At 36.5% G+C, this 21,233-nt stretch overlaps 1 protein-coding gene across 1 annotated transcript; it reads left to right on the forward strand.

Annotated features, from left to right (window-relative positions):
* Nucleotides 1-2,206: 2,206 nt before the first annotated feature.
* Nucleotides 2,207-15,748, forward strand: LOC100708582 (integrin alpha-M). The gene is made up of 30 exons (XM_019362656.2): nt 2,207-2,304; nt 3,187-3,289; nt 3,439-3,542; nt 3,830-3,900; nt 4,505-4,619; nt 6,147-6,274; nt 6,403-6,548; nt 6,832-6,982; nt 8,104-8,254; nt 8,451-8,524; nt 8,691-8,811; nt 8,949-9,088; nt 9,215-9,361; nt 9,454-9,663; nt 9,762-9,895; nt 10,755-10,897; nt 10,993-11,147; nt 11,256-11,381; nt 12,317-12,390; nt 12,881-13,022; nt 13,112-13,210; nt 13,318-13,397; nt 13,476-13,562; nt 13,662-13,731; nt 14,156-14,254; nt 14,355-14,435; nt 14,556-14,666; nt 14,814-14,927; nt 15,006-15,116; nt 15,284-15,748. The coding sequence occupies exons 1-30, from the start codon at nt 2,268-2,270 to the stop codon at nt 15,374-15,376; spliced, it is 3,417 nt and encodes a 1,138-aa protein (XP_019218201.1). The 5' UTR covers nt 2,207-2,267; the 3' UTR covers nt 15,377-15,748.
* The last annotated feature ends 5,485 nt before the right edge of the window (nt 15,749-21,233 follow it).

The following is a 21,233-nucleotide window of genomic DNA, read 5'->3' on the forward strand; positions in this document are numbered from 1 at the left end:
TCCTGCTTCTTACTTTCAAAGCGCTTCATAACCTCGCTCCTCCATATCTATCTGATCTTCTCCATACGTAGTCACCCCCTCGTACACTTCGCTCTTCTTCAGCTTCCCTTCTGTCTGGTTTACCTACTCGCCTGACTACCACGGGACTCAGAGACTATGGAATGTACTTCCACCAGATCTCTGGACTATAAACTCTCTCACCACTTTTAAATCACATCTTAAAACCCATCTATTCAGAAATGCATACCCTTCACCATGATTCTGTCTTAGTCTAGTTTTACCTTGCTTAGCTTTTATACTTGCTTTTATACTTTCATGCTTTTTTTTCATTTACCTTACGTTTAAATTTTATTTTGCTATATTTTTTTTATATTGTATTGTTGCTACTGTTATTGTACTATTGTAAGGTGACCTTGATGGTCTTAATGGCACCTATATTATCATTATTTTTATAAGTCTCTGTCGGATCCACTCCTCTTTAGGTTTTAGCATGTTGATGGTAAAATTTGTTTGTTGATCAAAGACCATTGGTCAGTGGTTGTTGGTCAATGGTCATGACAGTTTGCATATTAATGATTTAGAAACTGACCTCACAGCCCATTGTTTCAGTCATTATGCAAATGACTGTTTATAAGGTTGAGGAAACCTGCAGTGAGCTGAGACTGAACAAGTCACTTGGATTAGTGACGAAACGTTTCTCCCACTGAAAACGTTACGTCCAGATGAACAGAATCAACTTTTTGGAATTTCCTTACCTGGATGATTGAGCATGCATCAAGACTCTTTCACTACTAACAGAAAATAAAGCATAGTGTTCACCACAATAGGTCACTCATGTTCATGTAATGTCTTTGGTTATAGTGTAGAGCCTCTGGATGACAGTAAAGTAAAGTTTTATTTGTATAGCACCCTTCAAGATAAAAATCAAAAATCAAGTTTATGTTTATGGTATGTTGTTGTCATAAATTTCTTAAAGAATCTTAAAGAATTCCTTCCTCTGTGAAATGAGGGTGGCACACACACACACACACACAGGCAGGAATGATAATTTCACTAGTGTTATTTCTCTGGTTACCTATCAATTATAAATCACCCATTTCAGCAAATCAAAATTTTACTAATATTGCATGATAATAATAACTGCAAGCTGTTACACCTGCAAATCGTAACTTCATTGCAATTTAAAATACCACTAAGTCAGACACAAAATCACTCACAGCATTATTTAAAAATGAAGGCTATAAAGGTCATTCTCTCTCTCTCTCTCTCTCTCTCTCTCTCTCACACACACACACACACTCACACACACACACACACACCAGCCCTTTGCACTCCCTACATGAAACGGCCCTTAGTCTTTCCCTGGCCATGTCTCTCTCCTCCCTGAATTGTTTATTCTGCCTCCTCCTTGGGCCCTGCACCACCTGCTACAGCAGTAGAACTTCTGATGGGAAACATATTGAGAGATTTTATTGGATTAGCCCGGTGTCCTTCAAAAAAATTAACCAATGGGAAGTTGGGGTTGATTATCATTTATAATATATACTTTTTGGGGTAAATTATTACAGCCCCTGGTCGGCTCAAACATTTTCGCCAGTGCGTGCCTGGCTCATGGTCAAAGTATACATTCATTTTACCTGAATTCTTAAATCTCTCCCTTCCTAATTATGTTTCTAAATCTGTTTTCCGAACAGGTTAATTTCACCTTCCTCGTCTCTTTCTGGTGCAGCAGCAGCCTCTTCCGATTTTGAGACCTGGTTACTAGTTTGTACTGTTGTACTACTGTCAACATGGCAACATACGTAAATAAAAATATCACTTTTGGTAATCTGTGACTTAGATTTCTATTTCAAGATGAGGGTTTTCTAAACAATACTGTGGTGAGTTGGACAATTAAATTGTTTAGTTCCACATCGGTAAACAAAAACTGAAGTTAGATAAAAGTTTCTATTTGGGTATTTATTATTTTAAGTGTTATTTGTGATTATAGTGATTTGATCTTGTTGCCCATAATGCAATGGACTATCCTCTCTGTTTACTATTAATGTTTTTATTTTTCAGTTAAAAATAAGTGGTTGAATGATAACATTTAAACAATACTACAGAGTGTTGTGCCAGTGTTATAACTCCTCCTACAAGTTCCTCTGAATGACTGTCTTAGCAGTCACCTCATGACTTTCTGCATTTTTTGTTTCAATTCCTTCTCTGAATATTAACAAAAGTAATTTCACACTCATCTGTCATTTATTTTTTATGGCAGCAGTACAATGGGCTGGACAATTAGTGCTGCACTATTCTTGTCAGGTAAGACCAGGTTGGCCCTTCCTATTTTTTTCTTTTGTTCTCTAATTATCATTGTGTAGAAATAGTGGATATATGACTGGCATTTTAATTCAAGCTGTGTTTGTAGTAAATATACACAGCACAGCAACATTTTTCAATCAAAAAATATTTCTTTGTATTATTAATATCCAGCAGGGATTATAGATTAGTAAATGAAACCATATCATATAGAAAAAATAGACAAGTAGATGCTTTGGATGAAGTGATTATTGAAGTTAAATCAGAAAGCTAAATCTGAGCGAAAGAGTTTACATAAACATCAAGCTGTAAGTAATGATACATTTGTTTTCTTTCTCTAGAGGTTAAAAATGTATTTGTGAAGAAACTAAACGTAAATAAATCTAAATAAATTTAGATCATTAAGATGACATTGTAGAACACTGTGACGTGAAAAATACAATAAACAAGCGAAAGTCAACACTATGAGGTTATATCGACTGTATTCCTCCAAAAAGAAGTCTTTGTTTAATAAATATAAAAACAATAGGACAGTAGGTACAGCAACAAAGACTTTGCTATTTATGGTTGCAATGGTACACGATTTTCACTGCACAGATAATCATGAATTCATCATCATTAATTAATCACATTGTCACATGAGAAAACATTTAAATTTTCACAGTGAAATCTAAAGTATGAATTTCAAGAGAAAAATTGTTCTGAGCCACAGTGTTTAGAACTTTGAAATATATGATTTGGGCGCTCTCTAGTGGTAATAAAAGTAAAATGGTTAAAAAAATGAAAGAAGGCAACTCATAGACTTTATGCAGTTTTCTATATGTATATAATTAGATGTGATTTAAATGGCAATACTGATGTTCTTCTTTCTTCTCTAATTCTCAGTGTTAAATGTTGCCCTTTGTTTCAATATTGATCCTGTGGCTTGGAAGACCCTGAGGAGCTCTGCTGCTGGTTTTGGCTACCAAGTGGTTCAAAGACAATCAGAGTAAGTCAGAATATGCATTGTTATCTCTGTTATGCCCCACAGCTGTAAGTTAAGAAGTATAACATAGTTCTTAACAGAAATGATATGGACTTTGTTTCATTACAGTTTGCTCTCTAAACTTACATCATTGTCTGGATTTGTTTTCCTAGTTTGCTTGTTAGTGCGCCACTTGAACAGTATTCACAAAATGGAAGAGGAAGAATTTATAGGTGCACTAACACTTCTCAAAACTGTGAAAATATCCAACTTCAAGGTAAGAAACGTAAAAGTAACAGTAAGAGTCCTATAACCAGGCACATGGTTAAATAAAATCATCATTGTGATTATTCAAATATTCCAAATTTTTAAAGATTTTAATAGTGAATTGTAATAGTGAAATTAAATTCTGTTTTGCGATCCTTACTGTTGAACCTAAAATTGCTTTTAACTGTTTTAATGTGTGTGTGTGTGCTCTGCAGTTTTGAGTTTCACTCTTGTTTTCTTTCTTTCACAAAGGGTTTTTCAGAAATGTTTAACAAATTCTGAATGCTTTCAATACAGTGCCGGGTTTTGCAGTAAACATGTCTCTTGGTTTGACAATGAAAAGTGATCCCACAGCACAAAAGACTGTGGTGAGTTGAGAAACTGCAGACATTAGTAGTGCTTTGTTAAAATCACTGAGGATCAACATCCTCTGTCCTTAAATGTCTTGTTATTGTTGCATGAAGGTCATCCCATGAAAACCAGTGTGCCTCCCACCTGTCCTTCACAGAATCAGGGGTACAATAACTTCAGCATATTGAATGAAGTAGAAGTCAATGCAAAATTTTGTGTCTTTAATTTGAATATGCGTTTCTTTTTAATTCAAGTTTAAAAGAAAATTAAGCTGCATTTAAAAATTAAATGTATTTATAAGCCCAGAAAACTTAATACGGATATATCATTTCCTTAAGAAGGTTCGAGGTCTCAACAATGGTGGGCAAAAATGTTATTTAAAAACATGTGAACTAAAAAGTTTTTTACACACCCCATGTACTTTGGTGGCCTCTAACATGGATTTTTTAAAAACAGGATTAAGGGAAAAATATGAATAGCTTTAAGAAGACTAAAGGTATTTTTTAAAATCTTCATATTCTGCTGGATCATGTGAGATTTTTTTTCAGTTTTGGTTGATTTTATAAGGAATGAACTGTTGTTTATGGGACTTTATGGGAACTTGACTTTGTCTCCTCTCAGGTGTGTGGTCCAACCATTCCAAAGGACTGCAAAAGTATCACCATGTACAATGGTGTGTGCTTTCACATGGACCGATCTAATACATTTGGACTGCCCATACCTTCTTCTCCAGACGGTAACAATAAATGGAGTTTGTGAAAATGTGCCCTTAATAATTAGAGTCCCGGTGCCTCCTTAATAAAAATCTCTTGCATTTTTACTTGAACATAGTCTTATAATTATTTATATTTGTGCTTGTATAATTTTAAATCAGTTGAAACTGTCTCAAGACTTCCCTTATATATTCCAGCAATTAAGGGTTAATCAGAAACAGTAAATAGAAAATTACGTTTGTGTGAGATGAGATCACTCATGGATGAATATAAGTATAAGTTGTATGATTTGTTATTTTTTTTTTGTTTGTTTACAGTTTTCCCCTCTAAGCCTTATTTCAGATTGTCTGTTTGGATTAATTGTATTGTAGTTTTATCCAAAGAGCTTTTCTGGAGGGATTTGCCCTGAATTCATCAACACTGAAACAAATGCTGGTAAAATTTGAGCTAGCCAAGATTAAATCTACAGCATAAAAAGTAATTTGATTCTAAGGATCACAATTTTTTTGAGATGGTTCAGAAGGGAATAACCATATCTGCATGTAAAATGAAATTGTTATTTGAAAAACAAATTTAAAAAAAAAAAAACCTTTCAATTTCAAATTCATTACAAAAATGAAACTAAGCCTGGTTGTTTGGGTTATGCAATGCATGACAAAATGCAAGAAGACTAGTACAGACACACAAGATCTTTGGGGAAAAAAATCAGAAGGAGACCGAGAACTTTTGACTTCCCTCTAAAGCTACTTACAACTTCTTTAAAGCTCCGTAGGCAAATAAGTAATGTAATATGGTTTCCTGGAGAAAATAATTTGTGTTGCTGTGTGTTACATTACGGTGTATTCCTGTTACATAAGAACAACGTAAACATGAGGCTACTGTCGCTCACACTAACAGAAATTCCAACCCTAACAAGAACATACAGTACAGAGGGTCTGTAGTGTTGTAAGTTTGAACACAATGCTGTATACACTCAGCTTTAACATCATTCTGGGTTGATTCAAAGCGTTGTGTTAGCACGCCGTCTGTACAGATGTTTGCAAACATCTGATGTTGTGTTAGCAGTTTAATGCAGCTGTTTTTGTCCTGGATGGGGTTTGGATGTTACCATCATGCTCGTGTCCCTTCATGGTCAAAAAATAAAAGCAAAAATTAAAATAAAATAAAAGTATTGTCCAAATCTCCACCATTTTCCTCCCCCCTGCACAAACCATAGATTCTATGATTGTAATACAGGATGAAAATGGCAAACTATTACTAAAAAATGTAATATGATCATATTACCCAATACTAAAGATCACATGAGTATGTTGAAGTAATTAGAATTGAATGCAAAAATTAAGGTTAAAATAACTAAATTAGTTTAATAACAAAATTTGGCTTCTATAAGCATTTTTTAAGACTCATTTAAACTAATTTAACCTCTTAATTTTAATTTCTTCTTTTCTTTCTTCTAAAAGACTAATCCTCTAAATATGTGGGTATTCATAGTCGATTTGCTAAAATGTTCAAATTCACCTAAAATAATCAATTTCAATTCTCTTTGATAGTGTGCCCGACACAAGTAGACATTGCTTTTCTGTTGGATGGTTCAGGCAGCGTATCTATCTCTGATTTTCAAACAATGACAAAGTTTGTGGAAGATCTAATCAAGTCATTTCTGTCAGTTGATGCACAGGTAAGACACTGTACTACCTGTCAGTCATATCATATTACAGACACAAATAGTTTCAACTGCTTTCCATTTATCTCCATAAAACAGGGCTATTTTATATTTTTTGAATATTGTTTCTCCCTTTTTTTCAGTTTTCTGTTTCCCAGTTCTCCTCGTTACCTCGGGTTCATTTTTATTTCAAGAAATTTTCCTCATCTGGATCACTGAAGACTGAAATCGATGGAATCACACAGCTGGGGGGATCTACTCATACAGCTAAGGCCATCAGACATGTTGTGTAAGGGTTACAATGATATTACTGAAGCATTAAAGTTAAATGATCTTGACAGACTTCCTGTGCAGATAATTTTTTGTGAGACTGACCACACTAAAAACTGTATTGACTGATGCAAGATTTTAGCTAGATTTGCAAAATACTAAAATGTCCATGAGCGATAATACAAAACAGATGGATGCATGCCAAAGTAATAATCATTCATGCAATTTACTCTATGATCAAAATATGCACTGTAAAACATGTTTTATATTGAAATTAGATTTGTTTATTTTTAATTTGACAGAAACAACGTTTTCACACCACAAAGAGGTTCCAGACCAGATGTGAAGAAAGTCTTGATAGTAATAACTGATGGACAATCTAATGACCGGTATGACCTAGGAAATGCAGCACAGCTAGCAGGAAATCAAAACATTGTTCGATTTGCGATTGGGGTAAGTACCTCCATTATTTAAATCTGCATAATGTTGAATTTTATGCTAATAATGTGTTTTGGTTATTTATTAGACTACAGTCACATGATCCTACAGTATATGGAGCAAAGTAATGAGCCACCTACACACCTCCAGAAACCATGGAAACCCGGGCCATACCATCACACTGTTTTTACACTATTATTAATGTTAATTTCTCCTCTATTTGCTTCCCTTCATTGGATCCCTGTTAAAACCAGGATTAATTGAATTCAAAATCCTGCTCCTCACAAACAGGGCCCATCATATTTTAATGACCTCATAGTACCATGTCACCCAATTAGAGCACTTCGCTCTTGCACTGCAGGTTTACTTGTGGTTCCCAGAGTATTTAAAAGTAGAATGGGAGGCGGAGACTTCAGTTTTCATTCTGTGGAACCAGCTTCCAGTTTGGATTTGGGAGACACTATTTCTATTTTTAAGATTAAGCTTAAAACTTTCCTTTTTGCAAAAGCATATAGTTAGGGCTGGATCAGGTGACCCTGAATCCTCCCTTAGTTATGCTGCGAAAGGTTTAGGCTAAAAAAAAATTGAATTGAATTGAACTGAACTGAACAAGGAGCTGCATTTACAGTTGATCATGGAATATGCAGGAGTGATATCCCATTACAGTACCGTGCTCAGATTCAGTGAGCTCTTTAGAGAACATAATTATAAATAAATTGCATGGTGAAGTGTTAGATTTTTTTTATAACCTGTGACAATGTGACTGAAAACACTGGAATTCAAAGATTTAGAGGTGTGCCCAATAATCCACTCAATTTCACATATATACTTGTCCATATAGTGTTTTTAATTACATCAGAGCCAATCTCATTGACCATGTAAACATGAAATAAAGTCACTTAAATAAATGAAAAATCAGAACAAATAATGGAAACATGGACTGTATGACTAATGCAAACCATTTCAGAAAATAAAATGTGTAAAACTTATTTTACAGCATGAGGTAACTGTGTATAATGTCAGAGTATAATACCTGTCTGTAAATTTCCTCATAAATGGTGTGAAAACTTTAAGATTTAAAAAATCAGTAAATAATTTTGCATGAAAATGTAAACACATTTTTTAAACAACCCTAGGTGGGGAATGCATTTTTTCAGCCTGAGGCAAAAAAAGAACTGCGCACCATTGCATCGTCTCCCTCAGACAATCACGTGTTTCAAGTGCAGAACTTCAACGCACTTGAAATAATCCGGCAGAGTTTGCAGGACAAAATTTTTTCCATTGAAGGTAAATCATATATTTAACATTTAGCAAGCTTTGATAAAGTTTCTGTAAATGTTAAATTGCATTATTGTATCATTGCTTATTCCTAAAGGTTCATTTCACTAAGCATTATTGAAATGAAAAATAACTACTGAAGCACCTTTATAATAACCACAAAAAGAATTGTGTCTATCAGTAAGCTTTATATTTTCTTTTACAGGATCGCAAACCGGTGGAGTCTCACTGAAAATGGAAATGTCTCAAGAGGGATTCAGTGCAGTTTATGTGCCTGAGGTAATTAAAACTACCTGAAACTCACCAGACAGTCTAGTCATAGAAAGAGAGATTCACACACTTTTTATAACCTTAAAGCAAACACACAGTTATAAAGTTAAACACAGTCCAGATTTTTAATGTAAAATAAATTGTATATAAATTGTATTTTCTGTCTGCATTGTAGGGAATTCAGATGTCTATTGTTGGTGCAAACCAGTGGAGGGGAGGCTACGTGCAATACACAACAGGAGGGGAGAAGCTGAAAACATATGAGGATGCGTCTTTGGAGCCTGACAGTTATCTTGGTAAGAATATTACAGCTTTAACAATCTAACTCATACACATGTGATCATGTATATACACAGCTCTGCTGTAATTCTTTCACACAAACACTTGTATCAGATTCCATATCCATTTCTCTTTTTGCCTACCTAAATTCTAGGTTACTCCATGGCAATTGCTAAAACCCATAGTGGTTCCCTGACAATTGTTGGTGCTCCAAGATATAAACACAGAGGAGTTGTGGTCGCTGTTAACAGACAAAGCTTAGAAAACCAAAAGATAGAGCCATTGGCATCACAGGTATGTATTTACAGCAAGATAAACCTGAATGGGATTATAAACTAGAAGTAAATATTTTCTCAAATACAAATTGTTGTCATTTGGCTTTATGTGATTATTTTCATCAATAATGTGTTTCTTACACAGTATCAGACTGGTGAATATTTCGGGGCAGAGGTGTGTACCATGGACATAAATAATGATGACATCACTGATCTAATCTTCATATCTGCCCCAATGTACATGGAGCCTGATAGAGAGGGAAGAGTTTATGTTTGCAGATTAATTGATTTGGTAAATCACAATGTTATCTACTGCAGTTAAATTAATCAGTTTATTTGTCAACTTTCCTAATAGCCATAAAATATTCACTCTCCTCTTTTTAGTTTGTGGAGTGTAATTTTGATGATCCATTAGTACTAAGAGGACATGCAGCTGTCAAAGGAAGGTTCGGCTCTTCTCTTGCTGTACTGCCTGATCTAAACTCAGATGGATTCAGGGATTTGGCAGTTGGAGCACCTTTGGAGAATAATGGTGAAGGCAGCATCTACATATTCCACAGTGACGGAGGACGAATCAGTCCTACTTACTCACAGGTACACGACATCAAAGAACTCACAAAGATTATTAAATGCATCTATTATGTAAAGTCACACTATGCAGAGTGATTAATAAAATATTTCCATGTACACAGAGAATTACTGGCTCTGAGGTCCAGTCAGGACTGAAGTTCTTTGGTCTATCAATCAGTCAGTCATCTTTTGACCAGAGCGGTGATAAACTTCCTGACTTAGCAGTGGGTTCAAAGGGCACAGTTGTCCTATTGAGGTAAGTCCAAGATTGTCCAGTCATGCACTGTTGTTGTCTATGGCAATTCTACAATTTTAAAAAAAAAAATATGCAACCTTAATGAAAGCTTTGGTCTTGATGAACACCACACATGTTTTTATATGACATAACATCAAGTTGATCATAAATTATGGAATAATTCATGATAAGAGGTTTCAAGTTTTTTTTTAATAAATACATATACAGAGAAAAAAGGTATTTATCAAATTATATTTCCCATAGTTTATTATGTTAAAATTCTTGCTGACCATTAGAAAAATATTTTTTCCGGTTAATTTACCACTTGATTTAAAATGCTCTTCTCATTACAGAAGCAATAAATGCAGTTGGTTAAACACCTCGAATAATAGCCTGTGTGGGTTTGGTTCAGATCTCAAAATGAAATGTGAAATTCATAACAGTAGCCTTATTCTAACAAATAATTTCCATTGAGAAATGGAAATGCATTTATTACCCCAAATGCTGGAGATTTCATAACACACTGTGTAATTTAGCACTGCTAACATGATGGACTAGTTATCATTTAGTCAACCTATGAATAATAAAGTTACGCCTTTGGGACACTGTTGGGGCAAGAAAATGGGTCTCTGTATACCTACATAGACATTCCATTAAGTGATTTATGAGGATTGATTCCATAAAGCATTTCTGATCAAGTTAAAAAGCATATTCATATATGACTCAAAGCTTTTTGAGGTTTGTAAACTTTGACATGTTTGTAGAACAAAGGAAAGTGTTGTTTTTAACTCAGGTCAGCACATACAATTTAAGGGCAGCTTTTAGTTTGGTACTATTTAAAGAGCCAAATCTTGTTCACTCGTGTTTTCCTACTTTCCAGATCAAGACCCATAGTGATGGTTGAACCGGAAGTGTCATTCAGCCCAAACCAAATCCCCACTCAGAATGTAGACTGCTCAAAACCATTGGAGAACACAGCTACAGTCTGCTTTACCATGAGCAGACTGTCTACAGTCAACACAGGTTCATCAGCTTTTTCTGTAACACAAAGTCACTGCCCGTTTATTTTTAGTGTTTGCACATTTGTAGAGTTTAAACCAAACTCTGATCTATTCCAGCTCAAGCGAGGATTAATTATACTTTAACACTGGATGCCACTCGCAAGCCTCCAAACAACCGAGCTTATGTCAGCAGGAAACAACAAGAACAGTCTGGATCAGTCATTGTTGACTTAAGAAAGAAAAAGTGTTCAACTGTAAAATTCCTTATTGAGGTAAAACCCAATAACAGCAACAGAAAAAATAATACAACCAGTAAAGTTCAATTTCCATTTAGTTTTTAAGAGTCCTACTACAAACCTAACATTGCTTTCTTCTTGCAGGCCTGTCCAGAAGATGCTCTCAATGCACTGTCCAATGAGCTTAAATTCATGCTTGATGGTTTGCCCTCAAACACAAATCTTAGGCCAAGTCTTGCCCCGCAGGCTCACACAGCAACCATTTATCCTGTAAGTAACCTTTATAGACACCGTATTAACTGAAGTGAAGAGATGGCTTTAGTTTGATCTTACTTACTTTAATATTCTTACCGTGCGATTGACCAATACCTTTTGGAGAGAAAAAATATAGTTAGAAAAAGTGACAGTGGCTTCACCTATATTGTGCTATTTATGCCGGGCTCACACTGTGCGATTTTTGGCCCATTTTGAGCCGATTTTTGAGTCGTGCGACCGTTTTGGTGATCGGCCCGAGTTTGTCCTTCATCGTGCGTCATGCATCGTGTAGTGTACGTGGGGTAACGAGAAGCGATTAACACCTCACGACCAGCTCCCGATCATCAATCGCTTGGTCGTGAGGATTTCAAACCTGTTTGAAATCCTCACGACCGTCGTGAGGGTGTCACCTCAGCTTCTCACACTGCGCACGCGCAAACACAAATGTCAGCGAAAAAGACGGCGCAGCACGGCAGTGCAGCATGTGATCTGGACACAAGCGATGGAGGCACAACTTGTAGAACTTTGGAAAGCTCACCCGAGCCTTTTCGATGTGGCCTCACAAAATTATCACGACCACAACAACCGTGAAAATAGTTGGATTTACACTGCTGCTCAATCACAGCTGCCTGATCAATGTTTTTCATAAAGTTGATGGTGGTGGTGTGCGTGTCTGTGTGAGTGAAAGACAGAGAGGGAGAGCGAGTGACAGAATTTCTGTTATAACCTTCATTTTATGAACGCACAGTTTGAGCACTCAGGTCGCATCAGAGCATCGGGCCGTATAGTGTGAGACCCTGCATCGTGACCTATGAACTTCTAACCCCTGCGAGTCAATCGTACAGTTTGAGCAGGAGCTGAATCGCGCGACTGAAAAAATCGCACAGTGTGAGCCCGGCATAAGTCTGAAAATAATATAAAAACTTTTTACATCATGCTTTCTTTCACAGTTGGAGTTTGAGATCAACTGTGGCACTGACAACAAATGTGTTGACAAGCTGAAAGTAGATTTTGGCTTCACCAGGTGAGGCCCAGTTACAAAATTAGAGCTGTTATGTCAAAGAGTACAATAAAATTGACTACAGAGTACTACAGTGTGCACAGTTTATTAGTCTGTATTATGTTGTCTTTTAAATTTCAGTTCCTGAAGATAAATAAACCTTGACGTGAACAAAAAAAGAAAAACTAGCTTTTCTTAGAACATGTTGTTAGTGGCATGTTTTATTTACTTCTCACTTAAATTTAAATAATACACCATCACTAATATTAGTAAAACTGATGAAACATTCAGTTGTTCTTTGGATTTTGTGCTAATAAGCAAATTGGCACATTAACTTAGTAAATTCCTATAATAAAAATACCACCCCACGTAACATAACCATTGCTACTATTCTAGCATTGAGCTCAAAGCTATACTACACTATATTACTGTGAGATTACTTAGTAGTAAGTTAAATGGTAGTCGTCTTGCTTTGTTACGCACATTATTCTCGCCCTTCTTCATATGCTGACAGATCCTCAGAGGTTAAAGTGGGCATTGATGAGCTTTTGGATGTCACAGTCACAGTGGAGAACAGAGGAGAAAACTCCTACAACAGTCGTGTTATTCTCACGTACCCAGCTGGACTCTCCTACAGGAAGTTCACCAGTCAGCAGGTAAGGTATCAGGATCAAGTCTGTATCAGTTCATCACTGATCTGCTGCTCTTCCAATGCATCCAACAGTCATTTTATTTTAAAATAAAGGGAAGAATTGAGTGCAACTCTTTGGACAGTGAAGATGGTTTATCACGAGGAAGGACAGACTGCACTATCGACAAGCCAATTTTCAAGAGCAAAACTAAGGTTTGTTTCTTTATTTCATTGGTACAGAACATCTTTTCTCATTTTTTGTCTATAATTTTTTTATACTTTAAAGACAAAGGGACTAATTATCATATCTCTCAATTAAGGCTTCCTTCATTGTCTCCTATGGGATTGACACCACCAATCAACTCGAGAGGAAGATCTTTGTCACTGCAAATGCCACCAGGTACTCTTCCTTTAGTCCAGGTATTGCTCGTTTATGCCATAGCCCTACATAAACAATAAAACTAATTTCAACTTTCAGTGGAAATCAGGAGCATGCCACTACAAGTGAACTCTACATAAAGAAATGGATTGATGTGAAATACAGCATTTTTATGACATTTGAAAGGTACATGTTTTTTTTATTTGACATAAAAGAAATCACTGAGAAATTAACAAAAGTTGTCCTGCATAATATTTATATAATGTTTTAAATATATCTGTTTAGCTCCCTCAGCTACAACAATTTCACATTTGGAACAAATGATTTGCAGAAACCAGTCCAACAATCAATCAAGGTAAAATACGAGCCACGGGGCGACCGTGGCTCAGGGGTTGGGAAGCGTATCTGCTACTGGAAGGTCGCCGGTTCGATCCCCGGGCTCTCTGTCCTGGTCGTTGTGTCCTTGGGCAAGACACTTTACCCTACCGCCTACTGGTGTTGGCCAGAGGGGCCGATGGCGCGATATGGCAGCCTCGCCTCTGTCAGTCTGCCCCAGGGCAGCTGTGGCTACAACCGTAGCTTGCCTCCACCAGTGTGTGAATGTGAGAGTGAATGAATAATGGCATTGTAAAGCGCTTTGGGTTCCTTGAAAAGCGATATATGAAATCCAATCCATTATTATTATTATTAAATATAATTTCCATCTGTATCTTTAAAAGTTCATTGTGTGATTTAGACTTAACTATAATGCTTGGTTGCCCTTTTCTTTATCTGTTTAGGTTACAAATGACATCAGAGCACTTCATTTCACTGTGGTGATCAGGGTTCCAGTGAAGCTTGATGAAAAAGACATTTGGGTGGATTTGAGCAGCCTACAGGTAATATATATTTCTGAAGATTTACTCCAAAAATGTCTAAGGATGGATGCATGTGTTAAATTAGGAGCAATGAAACTTCAGTATATCAAATGTATTTCAGATTTCAAACTGTCAAAGTGGAAATGATGAAGCACCAAGTGTCAAAGATTTTGTTCCGAAGATACAAAAGGATAAAGTGGTGGTAAGTATGTTTCTGCACTTTAGCTACTTACCTGTTTAAACTGAACCATGTTATAGATTCTTAAAGTAACATTTAAGTGGATGAGAGACTTGTTTTATTCAATTTTTAATTTACCCGCAGGACTGCTCTGTAGCCATGTGCAGGGTGTTCAAGTGCAGCACATTTATGGGAAGACTGCAGAGTAGGACATACGAAATCTCTGCCAACCTCAGTTCAGGATGGATAGAGCAGGTAATTGATGGGAAGTCCATGTTAAATGTTTCATTAATAGTTTTCCCAGCTGTTCCTGAGGAAATGTTATAAATTTTTAGATAAAATTATTTCCCTGTTAAATCAAACAACACCTGATTCAGGCTCAGCTCATCCCATTTTTCTTAGATTGGACTTCAATCTGCCAAATTCCTCTTGACCAGTACAGTCAGTCTGGAGTATGACAAAAACCAGTACATCTACCTTTCAACAGAGTCTAAAAACAATCCTCCTATTCGCAGGGTGAGTACACATTACTTTCTCTTGTTTGAGTCATAAAGAGCTTGAATGTCATCCACATTCTGCTACCTCATCTTTCAGATTGAGGCAGAGGTAGAAGTGTATCCTGAGCCAGATTCTACAAAGGCAATCGTTGGAGGATCCCTGGGAGGGTTGGCTTTTCTCGCTTTACTCACTGCTGGCCTGTATAAGGTAAACTTTTTAATTAATTCCACAGTTTTAAAACTTTTTTTATAGAACATGTCCAGTGAAGAAATAGTTTAAAAGTCATTATATTCACTCATCTCACTTATTTTCAGTCATGTTTGTTACAACAATTGTTACATTTTTGTATGTTTTTTTTTTTTTGGCACTCCTAGGCTGGGTTTTTCAAGAGTAAATACAAACAGATGATAAATGAAAATCCAGAAGATGGTCCAGGGACTGATGCCAGTGCACCCCTAGCAGAATAATAAAGATCATATTTGTAGTTGCGTGTTTGTGAGAACCGTTTGTGAAAGCAGCAACTCGGTGCTTTTCAGGGATATTAGCGTCACTACGGTAAACCCAGACAAGATGCCACATGCAAAAAAAAAAAAAAGCAAAACAGTGACAAGAACCCAAATACACGATAAAATGTTTGTTTTCTGTATGTCTATATGTCTCTAAAGCTCCATCACACTCACTCACTTTCTCTGCTCTCAACCATCCTTTGTCTTTACTTACCGAATACTGCTGGGGCATCCAACTCCAGGCCTCGAGGGCCGGTGTCCTGCAGGTTTTAGATGTGTCCTTGATCCAACACAGCTGATTCAAATGGCTGAATGACCTCCTCAACATGTCCTTAAGTTCTCCAGAGGCCTGGTAATGAACTAATCATGTGATTCAGGTGTGTAGACCCAGGGTGATTTCTAAAACCAGCAGGACACCGACCCTCGAGGCCTGGAGTTGCCCACCCCTGGAATACTGTAACGAGCCTAACTCACAGAAAAACACTGCTTTCAGGAAGAGTTAGAATTCTTTCTATTGAGCAAATGATTCGAGAGTTACGGGAGTTACAGATGTTAAACAAAACATTGCAAAACACCTGCCTGACACCAGCGACAGGTTGGCATTAGAGGGTTAAACAAATAGTATCTGAAATCACTCTCTCCCTTACAATCAAGGTAAATTTCACATTGTACCTTCCAAAAATATTGGTGACTTTGTCTTTGCAAAGTTATATTATATTTCATTAGTTGTCTTAAACTTCCTCTGCAATGAAACTTTGTTTCAATTCCAGCAAACATTGTAAAATAACTTTCATGTACCTTAACTCAATAGATATGTTTAAAAGCACTTAACTTGCTTAAAAAACTAAACCTGTTTAATGTGACTTGCTAAATTTAAGAATAAATCACAACATATAGAATTTTTAAGCTTTCTGCTTTTAATTTGCAATTTAAAAATCATTTTGTTTATTATTTGCAATATGTGAATAGAATATTCATAAGCATAAGCATACAGTCCCTTGCAAGTGCTGATATTAAGTTTTTCTTCAGTTTGACTTTAGTATTAACAATTCTTTTAATACATATGAATGGAGGCTTATGAAGAGTGTTGACAGCTGTCAGTTGTACATTTCAGTCCAATAACTACATCAAACAAATCACAAACAATAACCAAGAAGAATATGTTATTACCCAAAAGTCAGTGAGCTGTATTTTTCACAGAAATGCTCTTTTTTTTAAAAATAAAGAATTCAGCTCTGTGTGTGGAATATTGCAATACCTGGAATTTGTTAGCAACATGTATAACAAGTAGGTAAATTAGCTTGGTTCTATTGAAACAGAGCATAACCTCTCCCCAGTAAGAGTGAGTCAACCTAATAAATGAAAAGTCAAACTGCACATTGCATGCCTTTCATTTTCCCTCTGATGTTGATTAAATATGATTTTTGTCCTTTGACTGTATTGTATATTGTGTACATCGGTCCCACAAGATTGGAATTCAGTGAACTGAAATACTAATAATATCTAAAAGCATCTATTTTAAAAGCATCTTTATATATTAAAACAAAAAATCAGCTAAAAATTTTTTTGTAAAATGTTGTGTATAGTAGAGAAGTAGTAAACTTATCCCTCTCAGTCTTTAGTACTTTCTTTAAATATATGCTGTTTCTAGCTCCAAGGCCATGAAGAAGGCAGGCATAGCCCCTCATAAGTATGCTTAAATTCTGGTGACTCTGGAGGTATAGAGTAAGTATTCGATTGCAGCAGCTATTCTACAGTTTTCCAAGTTTTGTAAGAACAAAGGACAGCCCTGATGCCCTCTTGATGCCACAGACATTTGTGTTTTGTGAGTGTATAACATTCTCACTGCGTACTCATCAGTGAATCCTTGGATATAAGCAGGAAGTATGCAAGTAAATACGGCACCTCAATTATGTCTCAGACTGTGTATCAAATCAAAAGTGACTGAAGATTGGCCAAAATGTCCTTAAGATGGATGTCTCAGAGTCAAGTAAAGTCAGTATGTCAGTACTGACACGGCCACTGAATAGAAATATTGATTCATCCACCGAGGACAGGTATAAGGTAGTCCCTGAAGTGGAAGTTACCTTGGCACACTGATGCATTCCAGGTAGGTGTCTCTTTGTTCTGTATTCCATCCACTGATGAGAGGCTTTTTAATTTCCAGACTGTGCATCCATAAACCAAAGCTTGAAGTTAGTGCTTCTTAGCATTGTCTTTGTACTGTACCTCACTGATAACTTCTGCAGTAGGTCCAGGAAATCCACTTAGAGTCAACCTTTTACAGCTTACGTCTGTCTCTCAAGATTACTATGCAGAAACATCACTGCACATTTTAGTCAGTCAAAGGACTGAAAAAGAGAAAGTTTAAAAAGAATTGATACATATAAATTCATTTCAATTTTATTTATATAGCATGAATTCAAAACAACAGTTGCCTCAAGCACATGATATTGTAAAGTAAGGACCCCACAGTAATACAGAGAAAACCACAACAATCAGATCACCCCTTATGAGCAAGCATTTCTTTAAGAGTGGGGAATGGAAGAACTGCCTTATTCTTTATACCTTTAGCATATCAGTTATTTTCATCCACATTTGGTGGAGAAAAAGGGAGGAGGAGAAAATGAAATACAGTTGAAAACAAAATTATTAGCCCACCTATGAATTTTAATGTTTTTGTTAAAAAAAAATTCCCAATTGCTTTCATAAGGGATTTTAAACATAGCATTCCCCATCATACTTTATTATTAGGCCCCTGAAAAAACTGACATTTATATTTAGCCAAAACTACTGATGTGCAATGATGTGCTTTGTAATGCTCAAATCTTTTAAATTCAAGTTAAGACTAGGAGTGGTCTCTTGTGTTCTGGGGGCCTCTGGATGTCTGGAGTTTCGATCTCCTCCATACCTGCTTCATGCCCTGGAGGATGGGGCAGTGGCCCCCCCACACCCTTTAGCAGATCATTACATGAAGGAACCTTTTTAAAAAAACAAGCGCGTCCATGCTCACAGGTGTACACACGGGTGATCACACACACAAACTACACCCTTTTTGGCTCCTACCTCAAAGCACACTGTGCGCTGTCGATCTTACGTGCTGCACAATAATGTTTAACATTTAGTATTTACTGCCATATTCCCATATATCGTTGGGATGTTGTTTATTCTATTACTCTCGTTTTCTTCTGCTTGTTTTCTTTTTTCTTTCTCAACAGGTGATCCAGGTGATCGATATATGTATTTTTTTGTCTGCTTGCTCTGTTGGTTTTTGTTTTTAGCCCTTTTTTCCCCGTCCCTCTTCTCAGCTGTTTTTCTTTCCCTCTTTCTTTCTCCCCTTTTCTTTCTCCCAGTAAAGTGTGTCCCGTATTCAGCAAATGAAAATAAAATAAACAATAAAAGGTGAGTCAAATGGACCATTACGGCAAGGCTGGGATGGTCAGTTTGGTAAAGTAAATCCGTTGGGCGTCTTTCTTTGCCTTTAGACAATAATTCTGATGGCAAAAGAGCCAAACGGGACAGGCAAAAAAAAAAAAGACTAGGAGTCATCTTCTAATTTACACACAGTATAAAAACCTCAGTTATGGTCTGTGTTGTAACTTGAGAGAATATCATGCCCACAATTAACAAAATTAGTTTAGACTTGAGAAAAAAAATGTTGATGATGAAGCAACATATCTAATATAGGCCTATTTGACCAACTCACACTGCATGCATAATATAAAATTAGCAAATTATAAGATTTGATGACTTACAGGAACTGGATGAAAGTGCAAAGGAAGTCAGGCAAAATTACCCTTTTTATTTTTAGGCTTCTTGTAAGGAGGATGCTTTAAAGGATGATCTGCTGATTTCGTCAAACAAGCATGAAATGAAAACCATGCATATTCTTTTATATGCATACTATAAACTGGAAATTGATTCTCTACAATCATTCATTTATTTCTTATCTACAATTGAAAGTGACAAAAATGGAGTATCCTCTGAGTAAAACCATCTATCAATTTATTTTCACAACAGTTAACAAGAACTGAAGTTAGCTGGTTAGTTATTTTTTTTAATTATTATTTATGATTAAAAATAACTTCATATGGGAGCAAAAGTGCTATTAGTGTTTATTTTAAAAAAAGGACTGGATCACAATAGGATCCAGGACTGGATCAGCCCCCGCCCCCCAAAAAATAAAACAAAAAAACCTGACAATACTGTCAGTATTGTAGCTCAGCCTACACAGGACTTCCTCTGATCATACGTATATGTGTAAATGTAGGGATCAGTCTATCCCTGTTAATGAGGTACATACCACTTGGACTGGTAGTACTATTACTGAAAATACAGTCACTTGAGCCAGCTGTCTAGTTAATCTCAAATTCCCTTTTGTCTAAAACATTTTCAAAGAGTAGTTGTTGTTGAGTCTGCGCTTCCACCGACCCCGCTAGTTTAGAGACTTATTCCTCAAGAAGAACGAAAACAAGACAGAACATCTTCAACCGGTCTTTTACTCGCTAACGAGGAAAGGCTAGTTCAGAACCAGGCTGTGGAGCTTAACGCTCCTCACCTGTCTCCAGCCCAACTCCTTCAAAGTGTAGCCCTCCTCGTAGCTTTTTATTCCCATGACAGTTATAGTTTACACAACACAACACAAGCACCTCCCACCGTAAAACCTCCCAATGGTTCTAAAAGACAAGGCACTATGTGTGTATGTGTGTGCACATGTATGCATGTCTATGCATGTGCAAGAACATGTGTGTGTGTGTGTGTGTGTGTGTCATGGGGGTGCGTTTGTGTGACCTCCTGCTCACCAAAAGGATCATAAAAGCAGGAAGCTTACAACACAAGATAAGATGTGCCTAAAAAAACCTCGCCCAGCACCAGAGTGGCTGGAGAGGTGCTCAAAGACGAAGGAATGTCTTTGATCATGCTGCTTGAACTAAGACTTTACAAATTTAAGAAACACAATGACAACATTCAACAATTTGACTCCAACAGTTGTAAAATGGCTAACTGATCTTCTGCAGAGGAGTGGTTTATTTGTTTTATTCAGGATTCACAATTGATGGCAGTACAGAAATACAGTACAAGCAGCTGCATGACCTTCAGCTTTCAGGTTCTGCAGCACCTTGTTTGGATTTGTAAGACAGACACTCTCTCTACTTTTAAGACTAGGCATAACACTTAATTTTTTGATCCAACATAGTTTTAGAGATAAATCGGGTAACCCCGAGCCTGGGCTTCCCATGATGGAATTTATTTTTATTCAGGCACCTATTTTTAGTATATGCATTTATACACCACAGATAATCATTAGTTGTTATAAATCTTTGACCCTCTTCCACAGATTGGCTTTCTTCCAGTCTCACTCCCCTCACACAGGCTCAGTGAGGGGCAGCCATCTGCCAGATGGTTAATTAATTGAAATATTTAATACATTAATTAGCTTTGAGAAGTAACTGTATAACTTCTGCATTTTTATCTTTCTCTGTCAGCAGAATTTTTGCCTCACTTCATTTGTCTAATAAAATTGACTGGATAGTTTGGTGCATATTGGGGAATGGCTGCTATCTCAGCATTGTAAGATGTGAAAAATATACTTTAAGGCTTCCTCTTCCTATTCGTGTTTGTTCCCTTTTCACGTAAATGGCCTTCTCCCCATTCAAACCAGCATTTCTATAAGTTAACATTTATTTTCACAAACAACTAGTCACAAAGCATTGTCCACAAAACAAAATAAATCAGCAAATTAAATGTCATAACAAAGACAAGCTCAAAGGCAAATTAATTAAATTAATAAAAGTATTGGAGGAGAAAGAATGCTGAG

Source organism: Oreochromis niloticus, linkage group LG8 (genome assembly GCF_001858045.2).
Source record: "Oreochromis niloticus isolate F11D_XX linkage group LG8, O_niloticus_UMD_NMBU, whole genome shotgun sequence".
Classification (NCBI taxonomy): domain Eukaryota; kingdom Metazoa; phylum Chordata; class Actinopteri; order Cichliformes; family Cichlidae; genus Oreochromis; species Oreochromis niloticus.